Source organism: Lissotriton helveticus, chromosome 4_1 (genome assembly GCF_964261635.1).
Source record: "Lissotriton helveticus chromosome 4_1, aLisHel1.1, whole genome shotgun sequence".
In the NCBI taxonomy this organism is placed as follows: Eukaryota; Metazoa; Chordata; class Amphibia; order Caudata; family Salamandridae; genus Lissotriton; species Lissotriton helveticus.
The window spans coordinates 56,891,381-56,906,213 of NC_136063.1; the positions used below are offsets into that span (position 1 = coordinate 56,891,381).

The window sequence follows — 14,833 nt, forward strand, 5'->3', positions numbered from 1 at the left end:
TTTGGCGAGATCTCAGGATATAAACTAAATCAGGGTAAAACTCAGATAATTATCAATAAAAAAATGAATTATAGAAACAAAAGGATTGTCGGGAACGCTGTATATCTAGGTGTAAAAATCACATTGAATCTAGACCAGTTAGTTAAGATCAATGTAGACCCACTCTTGAAAGAAACGCGGAATCTCAGCAAATTAGACAATCTACATCTAACCCTAATAGGCAGATGTAATGTGATCAAAATGATTTATCTCCCGAAGTTTTTGTATTTTTTCCGCACTATCTGTCTAAATTTTGATCAACACATATTCAAAGCAATAGACAATACATTTTCGCGGTTTATATGGGGCTATACAAAATCACGCAGAGCTTATAGATATATATTGCTCCCGCAAGAGAGAGGTGGACTTGCTGTCCCTAACCTCAAGGTTTACTGGTGGGCCACACTCCTGAAATATAGCAAGACCTTATTGACCCCAAATCTGAATTCTTTGCAAGAAGGGGAGGTTCCTACCCCACAAGAACTCATCCTTGGAACTGAAACGGGCGAACATTTATGGCGACTTACCTTTGATTGTCACTATAAAAAGGTCAGCTTCAAAACATTAGCTGGTATATATAACGCATGGAGAGGTATATGCAAGCTCCTTGGGGTCGGCAGATATTCTCATTACACGAGCCTTCATCAGAATTATAATCTACCAAATATTTTCGCTGATAACTGTATGAAAAGATGGGTGAATATTGGGATCACTCGATGTGGATGTTTTTTCACATCAATAGGCTTCAAATCATTCGAAGAATTAAAAAACAAGTTCGGCTTAGACCATAGAGACTTCTTTAAATTTCTTCAAATAAGAGATTTTTTAATAAAGAAATGTGGTGGAAGCGCAGAGTTCCATAGGATTCAAACAATAGAAATTCTCAATAGAAACATCACCGCAAAAATAGAAGAAATATATATTAACCTAGTTTCCCTGCTACCAGACGATATGGATAAACATATAAACAAATGGAAAAATAAGCTGGATATGAATGAGGAATCAATTCAGCAGGCTTTCCAACTCTATCAATCACTTTTAATGTCATCTAAACTGCAAGTCCAATACTACAAAACTTTCTTTCAATTATATCACACACCTTACAAAATAACCAAATGGAGCACAGGCAAAGGTACTCAATGCCCTAGATGCTCGACACCAGCGGCCGATATAGTCCATCTATTTGCTACATGTGACAAAATAGGACCCCTTAGACGCAAAATATCAACATTTTTATCCGAGATCTCGAACTCAGACATAGAAATTACAGTAGCTGAAATCATGCTAGGAAGGGATGGGGATATCAGGCCAAAAAGAATGCAGGGCATCATATTCGTCTCCTTGGCTGTTTACAGAATATGTTTAGCATCCAGTTGTCTAGACCCAATTTCCGCGTCCTTTTCACAGTGGCGGGCAAGATTCCTAGCCACATACACTCTAGATATATCGGAAAAAGGGAGCAAAAAGGAAAAAAAAGGGTCTAGAAATATGGGATCCCCTTATACAGTGGATACGACACCAATACATATAAAACAGAATAATATATTTATGATATGAAGCTAAAGCCTTTGTTAATCTATTGCTTATTTTGAAGTCAATGATTCTTGAATGTGTCTGAACTCGATGTTTTCCTGTGTTCTTGATTCAAGTTATTTCTCTACTCCTTTTTTTCTTTTTCTTTTTTTCTTTTATTAACTTTTGGCTAATCTGTGACAAGTCAACAGTTGACCGGATCGGAGAGGGGGGGCTCCTGGGTGGGTGGTTTATGTTGTAAAAATATCATAATAAAGAAATGTTTTTTTTTTTAAAAAGATCTACACAAAAGTGGCCATCTTCCTCTGTGTCCTGACTCTTCCCTCGGGTGTTGACTTTTACACAACATTAGTTGTCAGTTTCCCCATCAGTATGGACCACATGCACCCCACACACTTGTGTCTAAGCATGGGCAGAATTTGCGAATTCGCAATACGCAAATTCGCGCAAATTCATAATTGCGATTCGCAAAATCCACCAACTTCTGCGAGCTTGCGCTTTTTTTGGGTGAGTTTGCGAGATTTTTTTACTTGTTTGGGAACGTGAACTAGCGCATGCGGTCGCAATGGTCGCAACGGTCGCGAACATGCTGTTTCCACTTAACCAGCCTGCTCGCGATGCTTTTTTCCTGTTTCGGGTCACAATGACGTGTTTGCGTTCGCAATTTCCTGTTTCGGGTCACAATGACGTGTTTGCGTTCGCAATTTCCTATTTCGGGTCACAATGACACGTTCGCGATCGTGGCGTCACTCGGCCAGCTACCAAAATCTCACAACGCACGCGAACAGGGAGGAAAACTCATCAGCGGATTTATTGGGCAATTTCGCACGATTTGCGAATCGCGAAATTGCAAAAAATCAACAAATTCCGCAAGCGGAACAAATTTTCCGCCCATACTTACTTGTGTCCCACAACCACTTACACATAACAAGAAACACTTCCAAAACTATTCAAGTACAAATTTTCTGAATAATAGCGATAGTAAATAATTGCAGAGCAGGGTGTTTTTGGGTGGGCTTCTTATGTAAACTACAAATCGAATATCCACAGCAGTGCAGTAGAACACAATATGAAAGCAATTGTTTATACCTGAAATTGGAGCCATTTCAAGAGTTACAGTGTCTTCTGTAGCAGAACGAGATGAAGATGAACACTAAAAGGGAATAAAAGAAAATCAAGGATGTTTAAGTTTTCACTTCACATCTGGAGCCTCCATCACATCTGGAATTCTCGTTCAATTACCACACTCAACACCACACTGACTCTTGGCACCCCTCATTTCTGCAATCAGATCACATTTTGCACCATGACCCGGCATACCCCTCAAATTTGGGATTCCTACCAATCCTAACCTTTGCATCTAGAACACTACCTATTCAAATGCTCCTACCATGTCCAGTATGAAAAGCAGCATTTGTCTCTAACAGGTACTCATATTCAGCACCTTCTCACATCCAAGCCCCCTTTACAAGTGGCACACATGGGATTGAGATAAGACTTCTCACTCAAAAGCGGCTCACCTAGTCAGTTGGCTGAACTTCGGTGTTGCTATTGGCAGAGAAAAAGCTGCAAGAGTCATGTACTGATAAGTTGACTAGTAATAACTGAACACTGCTGGTGGTCCCTGCTAGAGTGAGCGATAAACAGTAATTGCTGTCCCTGAGGTCCTGGATGCCGTTGAATTGGCCAAGAGGCTGCAACAGAATCTCTGAGATTTGAAAAAATTTTGGACGTCAGGAGCTTCAGTGGCATCTTCCGGCAAAGGTATTTGATTTCGAGTGGACCTCCCCAGATATATCTTGAGGCTTGCCGCACTGGAGGATTCAGAGCTAAAAAAAAAGACTACATTTGAAGGTAGAAATTTTGACCATGCAAAGGTGTGACAAGTATGCAGCCAATGGGGTGCCTGCAGCATCAGCTAACTTTAGATTTCTCCCACTGTGAGCTTTTCCTGTCAACCCCAAAGGCCTCGGTGAGACCTCATCCAATAGCTATCCACCTTTGAGAGGACTTTATCAAATATAGCCAGAACCCTTGTGCTGCTATAGGATTTTTACTTGCATTTCAGAGAATGAGTCAAAAGGTAACATTTTTGACTGGGTGACTCTTGCAGACAGCTTCCCGGGTGCACACACACACAGCCACACCCTAGTACTTCACAGGTCTTCAAAAGATAATTTTTTGGTAAAGAAGACTCTGTTCTTTTCCACCCCTTTTTATAGCCTCTAAATCCCCACTCTGCCTAATGCTGAAAGAATTAGGCTCCCCCAAAATTTCGCTCTGGTTGCGCCTCTGGAAATGACCACAAGCAGGCAACTCCAGCACAAACCTGATCTGACCTTGCACACTCTCTTGTTTTAGTGGTATGAAAACACACACTGTGCCTGCCTCACTTAGTTCTCACATCCCCTCTTTAACCCCTTTGCATCGGGGTAATTCCACGTGGTGCAGGTGGTGAGGGGCCACACATGGCACCGCAGTGCTCATGACGAGTCATCTGCCCAGTGGAGCTGGGCTCATGACCAGCTGGACTCGTCATGACTCCGACCACTCCAATAGAACGCCCGCACTGGTGTGGAATTCCCCGCTTGAGGGAGTTAGCGGCCGTTATGACGAGCACCGCTCCAGGGGTAATATGAACATAAAAGCTTTCCAATTACTTTTATATTCCTATACTGTGCTTCACATGGAAATATAGAATTCAAGGTTCTTACCACCCCAAAACACGTATTCAGTATCTGTCAGTCACGGCCACTTTAAAACAGTGTACCTATATACAACTCGACAAAACGTTATGTTTCTAAATTAACGTCTTACACTTAAAAGCTCGTTTACATTTCTTTTGCTAGATGGACCTTTCTTTAAAACACCACCAGAGAAGGGTGGTGAAGTATGCTCCACAAAGAGCAACTCAAAGCGTTGTTATTTTTTATTAAAAAATCTGCCTAACAATGCTTTTCGCAAGCCTTTTCGACCCCTTAAGAGACTGGATGATGAGTGTAATACGTCATATTTAGAATCGGGAAGGACGATGCACGGAAATAAGAACGTATAGTTGAATAAAGGGCGAGTGGATGCATGGCCAGATGCATCAATGCATAGATGCATAGATGGATGTATCAATGTATGGTTGGAAGGATAAATGAATACAGGGACCAGTACTTACGATAGCCGAGTGGGCTGATAGATGCTTGAGATTGGTTCTGGGACAGATGTATCTATGGATATATAGGCGTATGGCTGCATGAATGGCACAGTGCTTACAATAGGCGAGTGGGCTCATAGATGCATAAGATAAGTGCAGGAACAGATGTATGTATGTATATAAGTAGGAATGCATGCCTGGTGGTCTGTTTGCTAATTACCCCACATTGATGTTGCACCTGCGTTGCACCTGCGTTGCAATAGGAGAAGGGAAATTCTGAGAGAAAATGTGTCTTTTTAAATGATTTCCCTTCTCCTAGAGTGCGAGTCACCTGGCATGTTATCTGCACTTCTAAGTAGTGAGTAATGTGCATCTTTTCACAGTCTCACTGCAGTGCAATAAAGAAAAAAATAAACAGATGAGGTTTGCAAGGCCTAAAAATAGACCCCCATAAAGACTTGTTTTGAGGCCCTCAAAAATAAAGTGCTGGTGCTCAGACACCCACAGACACCCAACCCCCACTTAAATCCGGGGGGCAGTGTTATGTTTGGGAAGTTGCAGATAAAATTGAAGGCTAATAATGGCAATTTCTGAGTGTGCTGTTTGGTTGATACTATCTTAAGTACATAGATTAAAATGTTTAAAAATACTATCTATAAAGTTGTCTGCGGTGGGTGGCAGAGAGAGTGGTGTGGGATGGTGGTGTGTAGCAGAGAGGTGAAAAGTACGTGGTGGTGCCCTTACATATAAATTGTAAAGGTCTACATAAATAATTAAATAAATACTTGTTGTTTGTTTTATGGCACTACATGAATCCCTTGACACCTTGCACATTGGCTAAGTGCATTTACTATAAACAAGAAGGGTGTGTGGGGGTCAAGGGGAAAGTTTTATGACCTGACTGCTCACTCCCCAATAACAAGATACAAAACACAAAAGAGCAGATCAAGTCTGAAAAAGAGTGTGTGCCTACAACAGTAGCCGTGTGGTACTGGTGATGCATGCGTGAGACAAGGGTTGCCAAAACCATTGGTTGGAAGTCGAGGGAGGCTGACACGATTCCCATCAGACCACCCATGCGGTGGAGTTTGCGTCATGTGGGAAAAGTTTTGTCATGCCGTCCCACAACCGACCATATAGTGCCGGTGCAGGGATGGATGTAAAAGATATCATCATAGGCATGCATCCTAAAGTGATGGAAAAATGAGAAGAGTGCAGTGCTCAAATAATAGTGAAGATAAAATTTAACAGTCCGGACTCCTGGAGGCATTGCGACGGAAGTGCGGGTGTCAAAGATTAAAAGGCACGCTGGGTAGCATGGCTACCCTCTAGCGTAGTGTGATGTGGTCGACATGTTTCTGCTTAAGGGCATTTCGCCCAGCTTTCTTCAGGACCGATGACAAGAAGTCAGCTACTGCTACTACATACAAAGTGTATAAATGATGAATAATAAACCTGTACTAACAAAGTTACTTTTATATCGAGGGTATGAATACTTAAGTGTCCACTGTAGGGAGAGAAATGAATCTTCTTCCCAGCTTTGTGTGGGTGACGACCTCACCTCACGGAAGTGGAGGCGCCTCCACTTCCGCTCGCTGACAGTACCGAGGTACCGACGGAGAGAGCGGGGCCTCTTCCTCCCGAGCGGTTGCCGGGTGAGGTGAGGTCGTCACCCACACAAAGCTGGGAAGAAGATTCATTTCTCTCCCTACAGTGGACACTTAAGTATTCATACCCTCGATATAAAAGTAACTTTGTTAGTACAGGTTTATTATTCATCATTTATACACTTTGTATGTAGTAGCAGTAGCTGACTTCTTGTCATCGGTCCTGAAGAAAGCTGGGCGAAATGCCCTTAAGCAGAAACATGTCGACCACATCACACTACGCTAGAGGGTAGCCATGCTACCCAGCGTGCCTTTTAATCTTTGACACCCGCACTTCCGTCGCAATGCCTCCAGGAGTCCGGACTGTTAAATTTTATCTTCACTATTATTTGAGCACTGCACTCTTCTCATTTTTCCATCACTTTAGGATGCATGCCTATGATGATATCTTTTACATCCATCCCTGCACCGGCACTATATGGTCGGTTGTGGGATGGCATGACAAAACTTTTCCCACATGACGCAAACTCCACCGCATGGGTGGTCTGATGGGAATCGTGTCAGCCTCCCTCGACTTCCAACCAATGGTTTTGGCAACCCTTGTCTCACGCATGCATCACCAGTACCACACGGCTACTGTTGTAGGCACACACTCTTTTTAAGTGCATTTACTTCCTGAGATTTCATGAATTTGTGCTTTGGGTTACTTGTAGCCCAAGCACCGAGCATCATCTGCACCAAAGATTGTGGGCCTACACTCCATGAGTGTTCCATGAGCCCATTTCTTGCAATTCTGCTCGAGGCTCCTTTACGATCCCTGGTCTGTCAACCGGTGGGTCCCCTTGAAGGTAACTCTATTTTCACTTGGGGTTTCCTGGTTTTTACCGACATGCCCTGACTCCATACCAAGTGGTGAGTCCCTCAGACCTTGCTGGTGTGCACCGAAGCCTATCTCTTCTTTCTGCGTCGTTTGCTGTTGCCAAAGCGTGTTGGGTCCAATCCGGAAACCGACATCCGCAGCACTCAACATCCTTTGTGGGACAGCTCGATTCCAGGTCCTGGTCATCGCCGAAGTTTCCTGGTCCTCGTGGCTGAAGAGTCAAACTTCACCTTCTTCACCTGAAATCACCCGACATCGATGGGCATTTGACTATCGTGCCCCTGGTCACTGGCACGTGACCCAGACTCTGTCCCCTCTGCTTTCAGGCTCTTCTCATCTTCCATCCAGGCTTGGATCACACCGTACACTTTCCACTTGGACACCAGCAGCACTTTGCAGCCGATCGCCATTGAAAAGGCTGACGAAACCTAACACCAAAAGACACCTATGCACCCGGCTTCCCTGGGTGAGGTAACTTGAGTACTCTGGTGCTCCCGTAGGTGTTGGCTCTAGAACCCCCTAGTTCTAAAGGGGTTTGCTCCAAGTCCTCTTCTAAATGTCCTTTATCTTTAAAAATCAAACAGCGACTTTTATTTTATTTATTTATTTATTGCATTTCTATGGCGCAACAGTTACCCTGAGGGTTTACCGGCGCCCTGGATCAGCATTTCTAGTAGACGTCTTATGGCCGTTTATAGGTCAAATAGCCAGGCTTTCACTCCTTAGAAGTTAATGGTGAATCGCGGCTGTGTTCACACGCTGCACGTGTCCCCAGTGGGTCCCCTGTGTCACTACCTTGGGTGGTTCCTGGTGGCCCCAGCGGTTCTTAAGGCTCTTGGACCTTGTGTCTATGCAAGTCGTGGTTCTTATACCACTTTCTTAATATATGGTTTGGTACGCCCCTATGGCTCAACATATGTTGTGCTAATTTACTGTGTGATATAAAGTTTACTGAATGTACTTTTGCCTCTAGCATCATAAAGAAACTAGTGGGATGTGTTTAAATACATATATTTTATATATATATACATATTACCTACTGGCGGTCGCCAGTAGGTATATATAGTTAGGATTTTTTCTCTATGGGTTTTTTGAAAATTCTATGTCTAATAACTTTGGCGTTTGTGGACGGAATTGGCTGAAATTTTCAGGAAAATGGCACATTTTGTTTCTGAGCAGCCCCTGAAAATTGGGGGGGGGGTTCGTCCAGGGGGGGTCGAGAAAAAAGGGGGGTCCCAAAACGTGTTTTTAACATTGAGTTTTCCATAGGGCGGTTGGCCTCACTTTTAGCCCGAACGGCTGAATGGATTTGCACGAAACTTGGCAAAATTGTAGGGACTGGTAGCCCGATGTGCCTTTTGTAGGTCTCAATATATGTGCTACAGTGGATTTTGAGAAATTAACGTTTAAAAAAAGATATATATCTGTAACAGCGGACCGGGCAGCGCTCCAGGACGCGTACTTTTCGCGCAACGGAGCTTTGTGAAGCGAAGCTGATTGGTTCTCCGGCGTCGGTCAACATTCCAAACAGTCCGTAGCGGCCGCCATCTTGTCTCTCGGTAGGATCGAGAGACAAGAGGAGGCCAAAGCGAAGGGGCAAATGACCATAAGGCGGAATAGTAGATCCTCGCTGACCCCCTAGGTTTGATGTGGAGGTTTTAAAAGGGCCCCGCGGGGCAAAAAAAATAAATAATAATAATAATCGAACGGCTGAATGGATTTGCACGAAACTTGGCAAAATTGTAGGGACTGGTAGCCCGATGTGCCTTTGCTAGGTCTCAATATATGTGCTTCAGTGGATTTTGAGAAATTAACGTTCAAAAAAAGATATATATCTGTAACAGCGCACCGCTTCGCGTACTTTTCGCGTTGCGGAGCTTTGCGAAGCGAAGCTGATTGGCTCTCCGGTGTCTGTAAACATTCCAAACAGTACGTAGCGGCCGCCATCTTGTCTCTCGGTAGGATCGAGAGACAAGAGGAGGCCAAAGCGAAGGGGCAAATGACCATAAGGGGGCATAGTAGATCCTCGCTGACCCCCTAGGTTTGATGTGGAGGTTTTAAAAGGGCCCCGCGGGGCAAAAAAAATAAATAATAATAATAATCGAACGGCTGAATGGATTTGCACGAAACTTGGTAAAATATTAGGGACTGGTAGCCCGATGTGCCTTTGCTAGGTCTCAATATATGTGCTTCAGTGCATTTTGAGAAATTAACGTTCAAAAACAAGATATATATCTGTAACAGCGCTCCGCTTCGCGGAGATAAAATTATATCTGTATTACCTAGCTGTTGCTAACACCAGTTAGCGACGGCTAGTAGGAGATAGCGACCATCTTGGGCCCCACTTTGCATGTGAGTGATATTTATCACTAATGACATGCAAAGTGGGCATGCCAAGATGTTAGCGACTGGAAACAGTCGTTAACATCGCTATCTCCTATTATCAACTTTTGGAAATATTCGAGATAAGCGCGAATATCTCCAAAAAGTAACAGCTGCCCTGAGCAGTTCTTAGCCATGTTATCCAACGGGAGGTGGATAACATGGCTAAGAGCATTAGCTCGGTAATGCATGAATATCGCTGAGTTTTCAGCGATATTAATGCATTGCGGTAGTTTTTTATCGTATTTGCGATAAACCTTGATAATAGCAAGGTTTATCTGCGATAATTTCTGACGGTAAAAAAATCTTTGCAATGCATCGTTAGGGATAAATATCGCTTAACTTTGGTAATATGCCCCAACGTCTGTTAACGTTCGATTCGAAGGAAATCAGGAAGTGTTGAAAAACATTGTCTGCGCCATCTTGTCTTTTTTCAAATGCCACACTTTTGTCGTGCACGGCAGCCATTTTAGATGCCTTGACCAGACCCACTCTGTGCACGCTGTCGATCCTTAGCATGGCTCCCCACCCTCGCAAGCATCTCACCCAGGCAGTGGTCACCCCCGCTCTCTGTCTTATGCATGGGTAATAAACCTCCCCCCATCTGCGCTGCTCTTCCCTGAGAATCACACCCTGTGCCAGCCCGACACCTCCCTTTCGCCCTATTCACTACCGCACCCTCTGACACTCCTTTTCCTCTGTGTCCGATTGTCCAGGCCGGTCCTAGGCTATCAGCTAGCCCTGCAGATGTAGTTTATGGCCACAGCTGTAAAGAATCACCCCTCTTCAAAGTATTTATAGTAGATCAAGGCCCACACTCGATGAGATCCGTCACAGCAGAAGCGTTGCTATTATCTGAAAACCATCCTGTATTGTGATTGGGGAGGGGACCGAGCGTGAAGCGGAAGATTCCAGGGATGACTCTTTGTACATCAAAGTTTTTACAATTATGTGTCACATTAAAAATATATAGCACTCCGACAAAGTAGTAAGATTATAAAACTTTAATAATTTATAAATATATACAAGAAAACAAAAATAGTAATAACATATAAACATTTTTAGGGAAAAACAACGAAGTAGCGGTCGGCTGTGCGAATAGTCCCAACGCAGCACAACGTCCAGATTTCCGGCGTGGGGCGTCGCGGGGGGTGGGTCATCAGTAGCAAACTGTTGTGCGAATAGTTCCAAGTCAGCAGAACGCGCCGAAATCTAGATGACACGAAAGTGATGTCTAGTAAGTTGCCACCCAGCAAATAACGGCGCGGGGCGTCGCGGGGGGTGGGTCATCAGTAGCAAACTGTTGTGCGAATAGTTCCAAGGCAGCAGAACGATGGCACCAAGGTGATGTCCAGTAAGTTGCCGCACTGGTTTTGGTATCCTACAATGCTGCTCCGAATAACGGCGTGGGGCGCCCCGGGGGAGGCGGCGTGAACGGGCCTCTCCAGGTGGAGTGTCATCTGTTGTAGTGGGGCGCCCCTTTACCGTTTCAGTTGCCATTCCGTCCGTTTTTGGTCCACTGTGTCAAAAGCCGCAATTCAGCTGAGTTGCGCCCACTCTTGCGGTGCAGCGATAGGCGGCTGTCACAGGACTCTCAAAATGGCGGCAGGCTCTTTCCTTTTTGGGCCTGGTCCACTGAAATGGCCCTGGGACACCTTGGAAATCGGACGCTTGTCTGCTAGGTCTTGGACCCCATTCTCGAAAGCGTCCCCTCCGCCTTGAGAATTCATCAAAAGTTTTGGGGGCCCCGACTCCTGCAGGCTTCTGGTGGGGAGCGGCTGCCATGATTGCTCGCGGAATGACCACGACGGAGCTACGAGATGGTGGTGCTCTCATGCTGACGCCAGTTTAGTCTGAAACATCCAGAAACAAGGTGGGGCTTTCATCGTTTGGGAAAAAAAAAAGTTTTCATCCAATGAAAAGTGTTGTTTTTAGGTCATATGATCAAGCCTTCCATCATTAGGAAACCAAAAGTAAAATGAACCAATGAAAAGTTTTATAAACAAGTCACATGACCTGTTATGCGGCATAGGGTATAAAATGCGGAGGAAATACGTTGGCACGTGAGGCGGCGTCAGTAGCGGACCGATGTGCGAATAGGCCGAAGGCAATACAACGCGCCAAGATCCGGATGGCACCGAGGTGGTGTCCAGCAAGTTGCAGCACTGGTGTGGCCATCCTACAATGCTGAAAGTCGGCGTGGGGCGCCCCGTTGGCCTGTGAGTTTGCGTCAGTAGCGGACCGATGTGCGAATAAGCCGAAGGCAGCACAACGCGCCAAGATCCGGATGGCACCGAGGTGGTGTCTAGTAAGTTGCCGCACTGGTGTGGCCATCCAACAATGCTGAAAGTCGGCGTGGGGCGCCCCGTTGGCCTGTGAGATGGCGTCAGTAGCGGACCGATGTGCGAATAGGCCGAAGGCAGCACAACGCGCCAAGATCCGGATGGCACCGAGGTGGTGTCTAGTAAGTTGTCGCACTTCTGTGGCCATCCTACAATGTTGAAAGTCGGCGTGGGGCGCCCCGTTGGCCTGTGAGATGGCGTCAGTAGCGGACCGATGTGCGAATGGGGCCAAAGGCAGCACAACAATATTTTCTGACTGACACCACAAGGCGCTGAGATGCCAAGATCCGGATGGCACCGAGGTGATGTCTAAGTTGCGGACTGATGTGCGACTGGGGCCAAAGGCAGCGTAACAATATTTTTTGTATGGAAGATACCACTAGGCGTTGAGATGCCAAGATTCGGATGGCACCGAGGTGATGTCTAGCAAGTTGCTGTACTGGTGTGGTCATCCTACAATGCTGAAACTCGGCGTGGGTCGCCCCATTAGCCTGTGAGATGGCGTCAGTAGCGGACCGATGTGCGAATAGGCCGAAGGCAGCACAACGCGCCAAGATCCGGATGTCACCGTGGTGGTTTCATAGTTGAGAGGCACTTCATCTGCAGTGGGGCGCCGAGATCCGGATGGCACCGAGGTGATGTCTAGCAAGTTGCTGTACTGGTGTGGTCATTCTACAATGCTGAAAGTCGGCGTGGGGCGCCCCATTAGCCTGTGAGATGGCGTCAGTAGCGGACTGATGTGCGAATGGGGCCAAAGGCAGCGGAACAATATTTTCTGAAGAGAAGACACCAAAAGGTGCTGACATTCCAAGATCCGGATGGCACCGAGGTGGTGTCTAGCAAGCTATGCAGTTGAGTTGTGTGCGCACTTGCGGCGAATAGGTCGAAGGCAGCATAACAATGTTTTTTTAATAGAAGACACCACAAGGCGTTGAGATTCGGTTACCACCGAGGTGATGTCTAGCAAGTTGCCGCACTGGTGTGGCCATCCTACAATACTGCTCCGAATAACGGCGTGGGGTGCCCGAAGGGGGGGGGGAGCCGGCGTGAATGGGCCTTCCTAGGTGGAGGCTCGTCTGCTGTAGTGGGGCGCCCCTTTACCGTTTCAGTTGCCATTCAGCTGAGTTTCGGCTGCTCTTGATGCTACAGCGACAGGCGGCTGCAAGAGGACTCTCAAAATGGCGGCCTGTTCTTTGGATTTGGGCCTGGTCCACTAAAATGGCCCTGGGACACCTTAGAACTCGGACGCTCGATTTTTTTTTCCTTTCCTGTACATGCAAAAAAAGGTAAATGCCCGGTACGTTACACGCTTCATCTGCCATGATGAACTCTCCAGAGGAACCGAAAAAAAATATAGTTGTGGTAACTATACCATGCATCGTCATATGGAGAGGTGGCACCAATTAATTATAGTGCTGCATAAAAGAGAGATTTGGAGGAGAACCCCTGACCTGCTAGTACATTCATCAAAGAAGTGGCACTGACAGCATCAGAGGCAAGGGAAACGGTCCCAAATATTTAGAAGAACTTTGGAAAGATTAAAATGACATGTTTAGATTGTGGCAAATTAATTTCATGTGGACAGATGAGTGTTACTCTAATAAATACAGCATATGAACATCATCATAGTCGATGGTTGGTAGAGACATTTTGACTATATCCTGGACCTGCCCGTCCTCGCCCAAAATGGCGCCGGAATAAATGGGACTCGTAACTCCTTGTTGTGTACTGGTTGCAGAACCTTGAAATCACGAGATACGTATGCAGTTTTGAAGCACATGGCGGGAGGGGACGAGAATTGATTGACTATTTCGACATCCCTATTGATATTAAGTTCTGATGTGTTATTGATTACTGTACTGTTGAAAGTTCGAATTAACGTCACCCATGGTACTTGCCCGCAAATGTATATCTAGATAATTTTATTGTAACTGGCCCTGTCGTATTTTAATTATAAAATGTACGTCCACCGATTCCGTAACTGTTAGACACCTTAGTTCTTGCAACCTAATGGCCCGCCCGTTACGTTCCTCTACAGTGTAAATGTCTATTCATCATATACGATTACAGTTTGCTCCGTGGCCGGCCCACGTGGTTATAGGCTCGTATTTGTATAATGAAATTTTCACAATAAAGGTTTTTAAAAGAAAACATGGTAGTAGTATATACATTGGTAAAGTTTTTAATAATAGTGACTGTTTTAGAATCATTAAAAGGCAAGTGAAATAAAGCAGACCAATTACATGAAGGGTAAAAGGTATAATACGAAGGAACGCAGTAAAGATAAATGGTCAAGGGCTGTTGTGTTTTCTATTCCTGCAACATAAAGTGATCGATAAGAATCTCATATTCAGGCGTATCGGCGACTAAGACAGCAGGTCGACCCTCTTTTGCTCAACGGCTCCGTCATGGGACGAAGAAACGCTCTTTTTCTCGAAAAAAGAATATATTTTACTTGCAGGACAGTTGTAAAATTTCCGGGAAAGTACATTAGCCTGGAACATTATAACATATATTTAAGAAAAAATAATGTTCGGAAGTAATGAAAAGCGTAATTTTTAGGTCATATGACCAAGCCTTTCATCATTACAATAAGAAAAGTAAAATGAACCAATGAAAAGTTTTATTAACAAGTCACATGACTTGTTATGCTTACGTTACGCGCTGCGCGCCCCGGATGACTTCCGGATGCGCTAACGCGGCGCGTCATATGACGCATTACGCGACAACGCAGGTACAGAATTTAGTCAAAATGTCTCCACCAACCAGCGGTCGGAACACAACCCCTTTCAGCAGGCTAAATAGTTCTGTTAAATGACAACAGAAGGGACAGGCAACAAGAACCATCAGTCAAAGAGGGGAGGGCTAGTTCTTCTCTACCGGGTTACATTGGGGCGCTACCGGA

General features: G+C 45.2%; 1 protein-coding gene across 1 annotated transcript in view; it reads right to left on the minus strand.

Annotated features, from left to right (window-relative positions):
• The window catches only part of LOC144827853 (pancreatic secretory granule membrane major glycoprotein GP2-like), a 200,525-nt gene that overhangs the window by 64,445 nt on the left and 121,247 nt on the right, over positions 1–14,833 (minus strand). Inside the window, exon 7 of the mRNA XM_078686017.1 lies at positions 2,662–2,725. Coding sequence (XP_078542143.1) covers positions 2,662–2,725 — 64 coding nt within the window. The remainder of the gene's footprint in view (positions 1–2,661; positions 2,726–14,833) is intronic.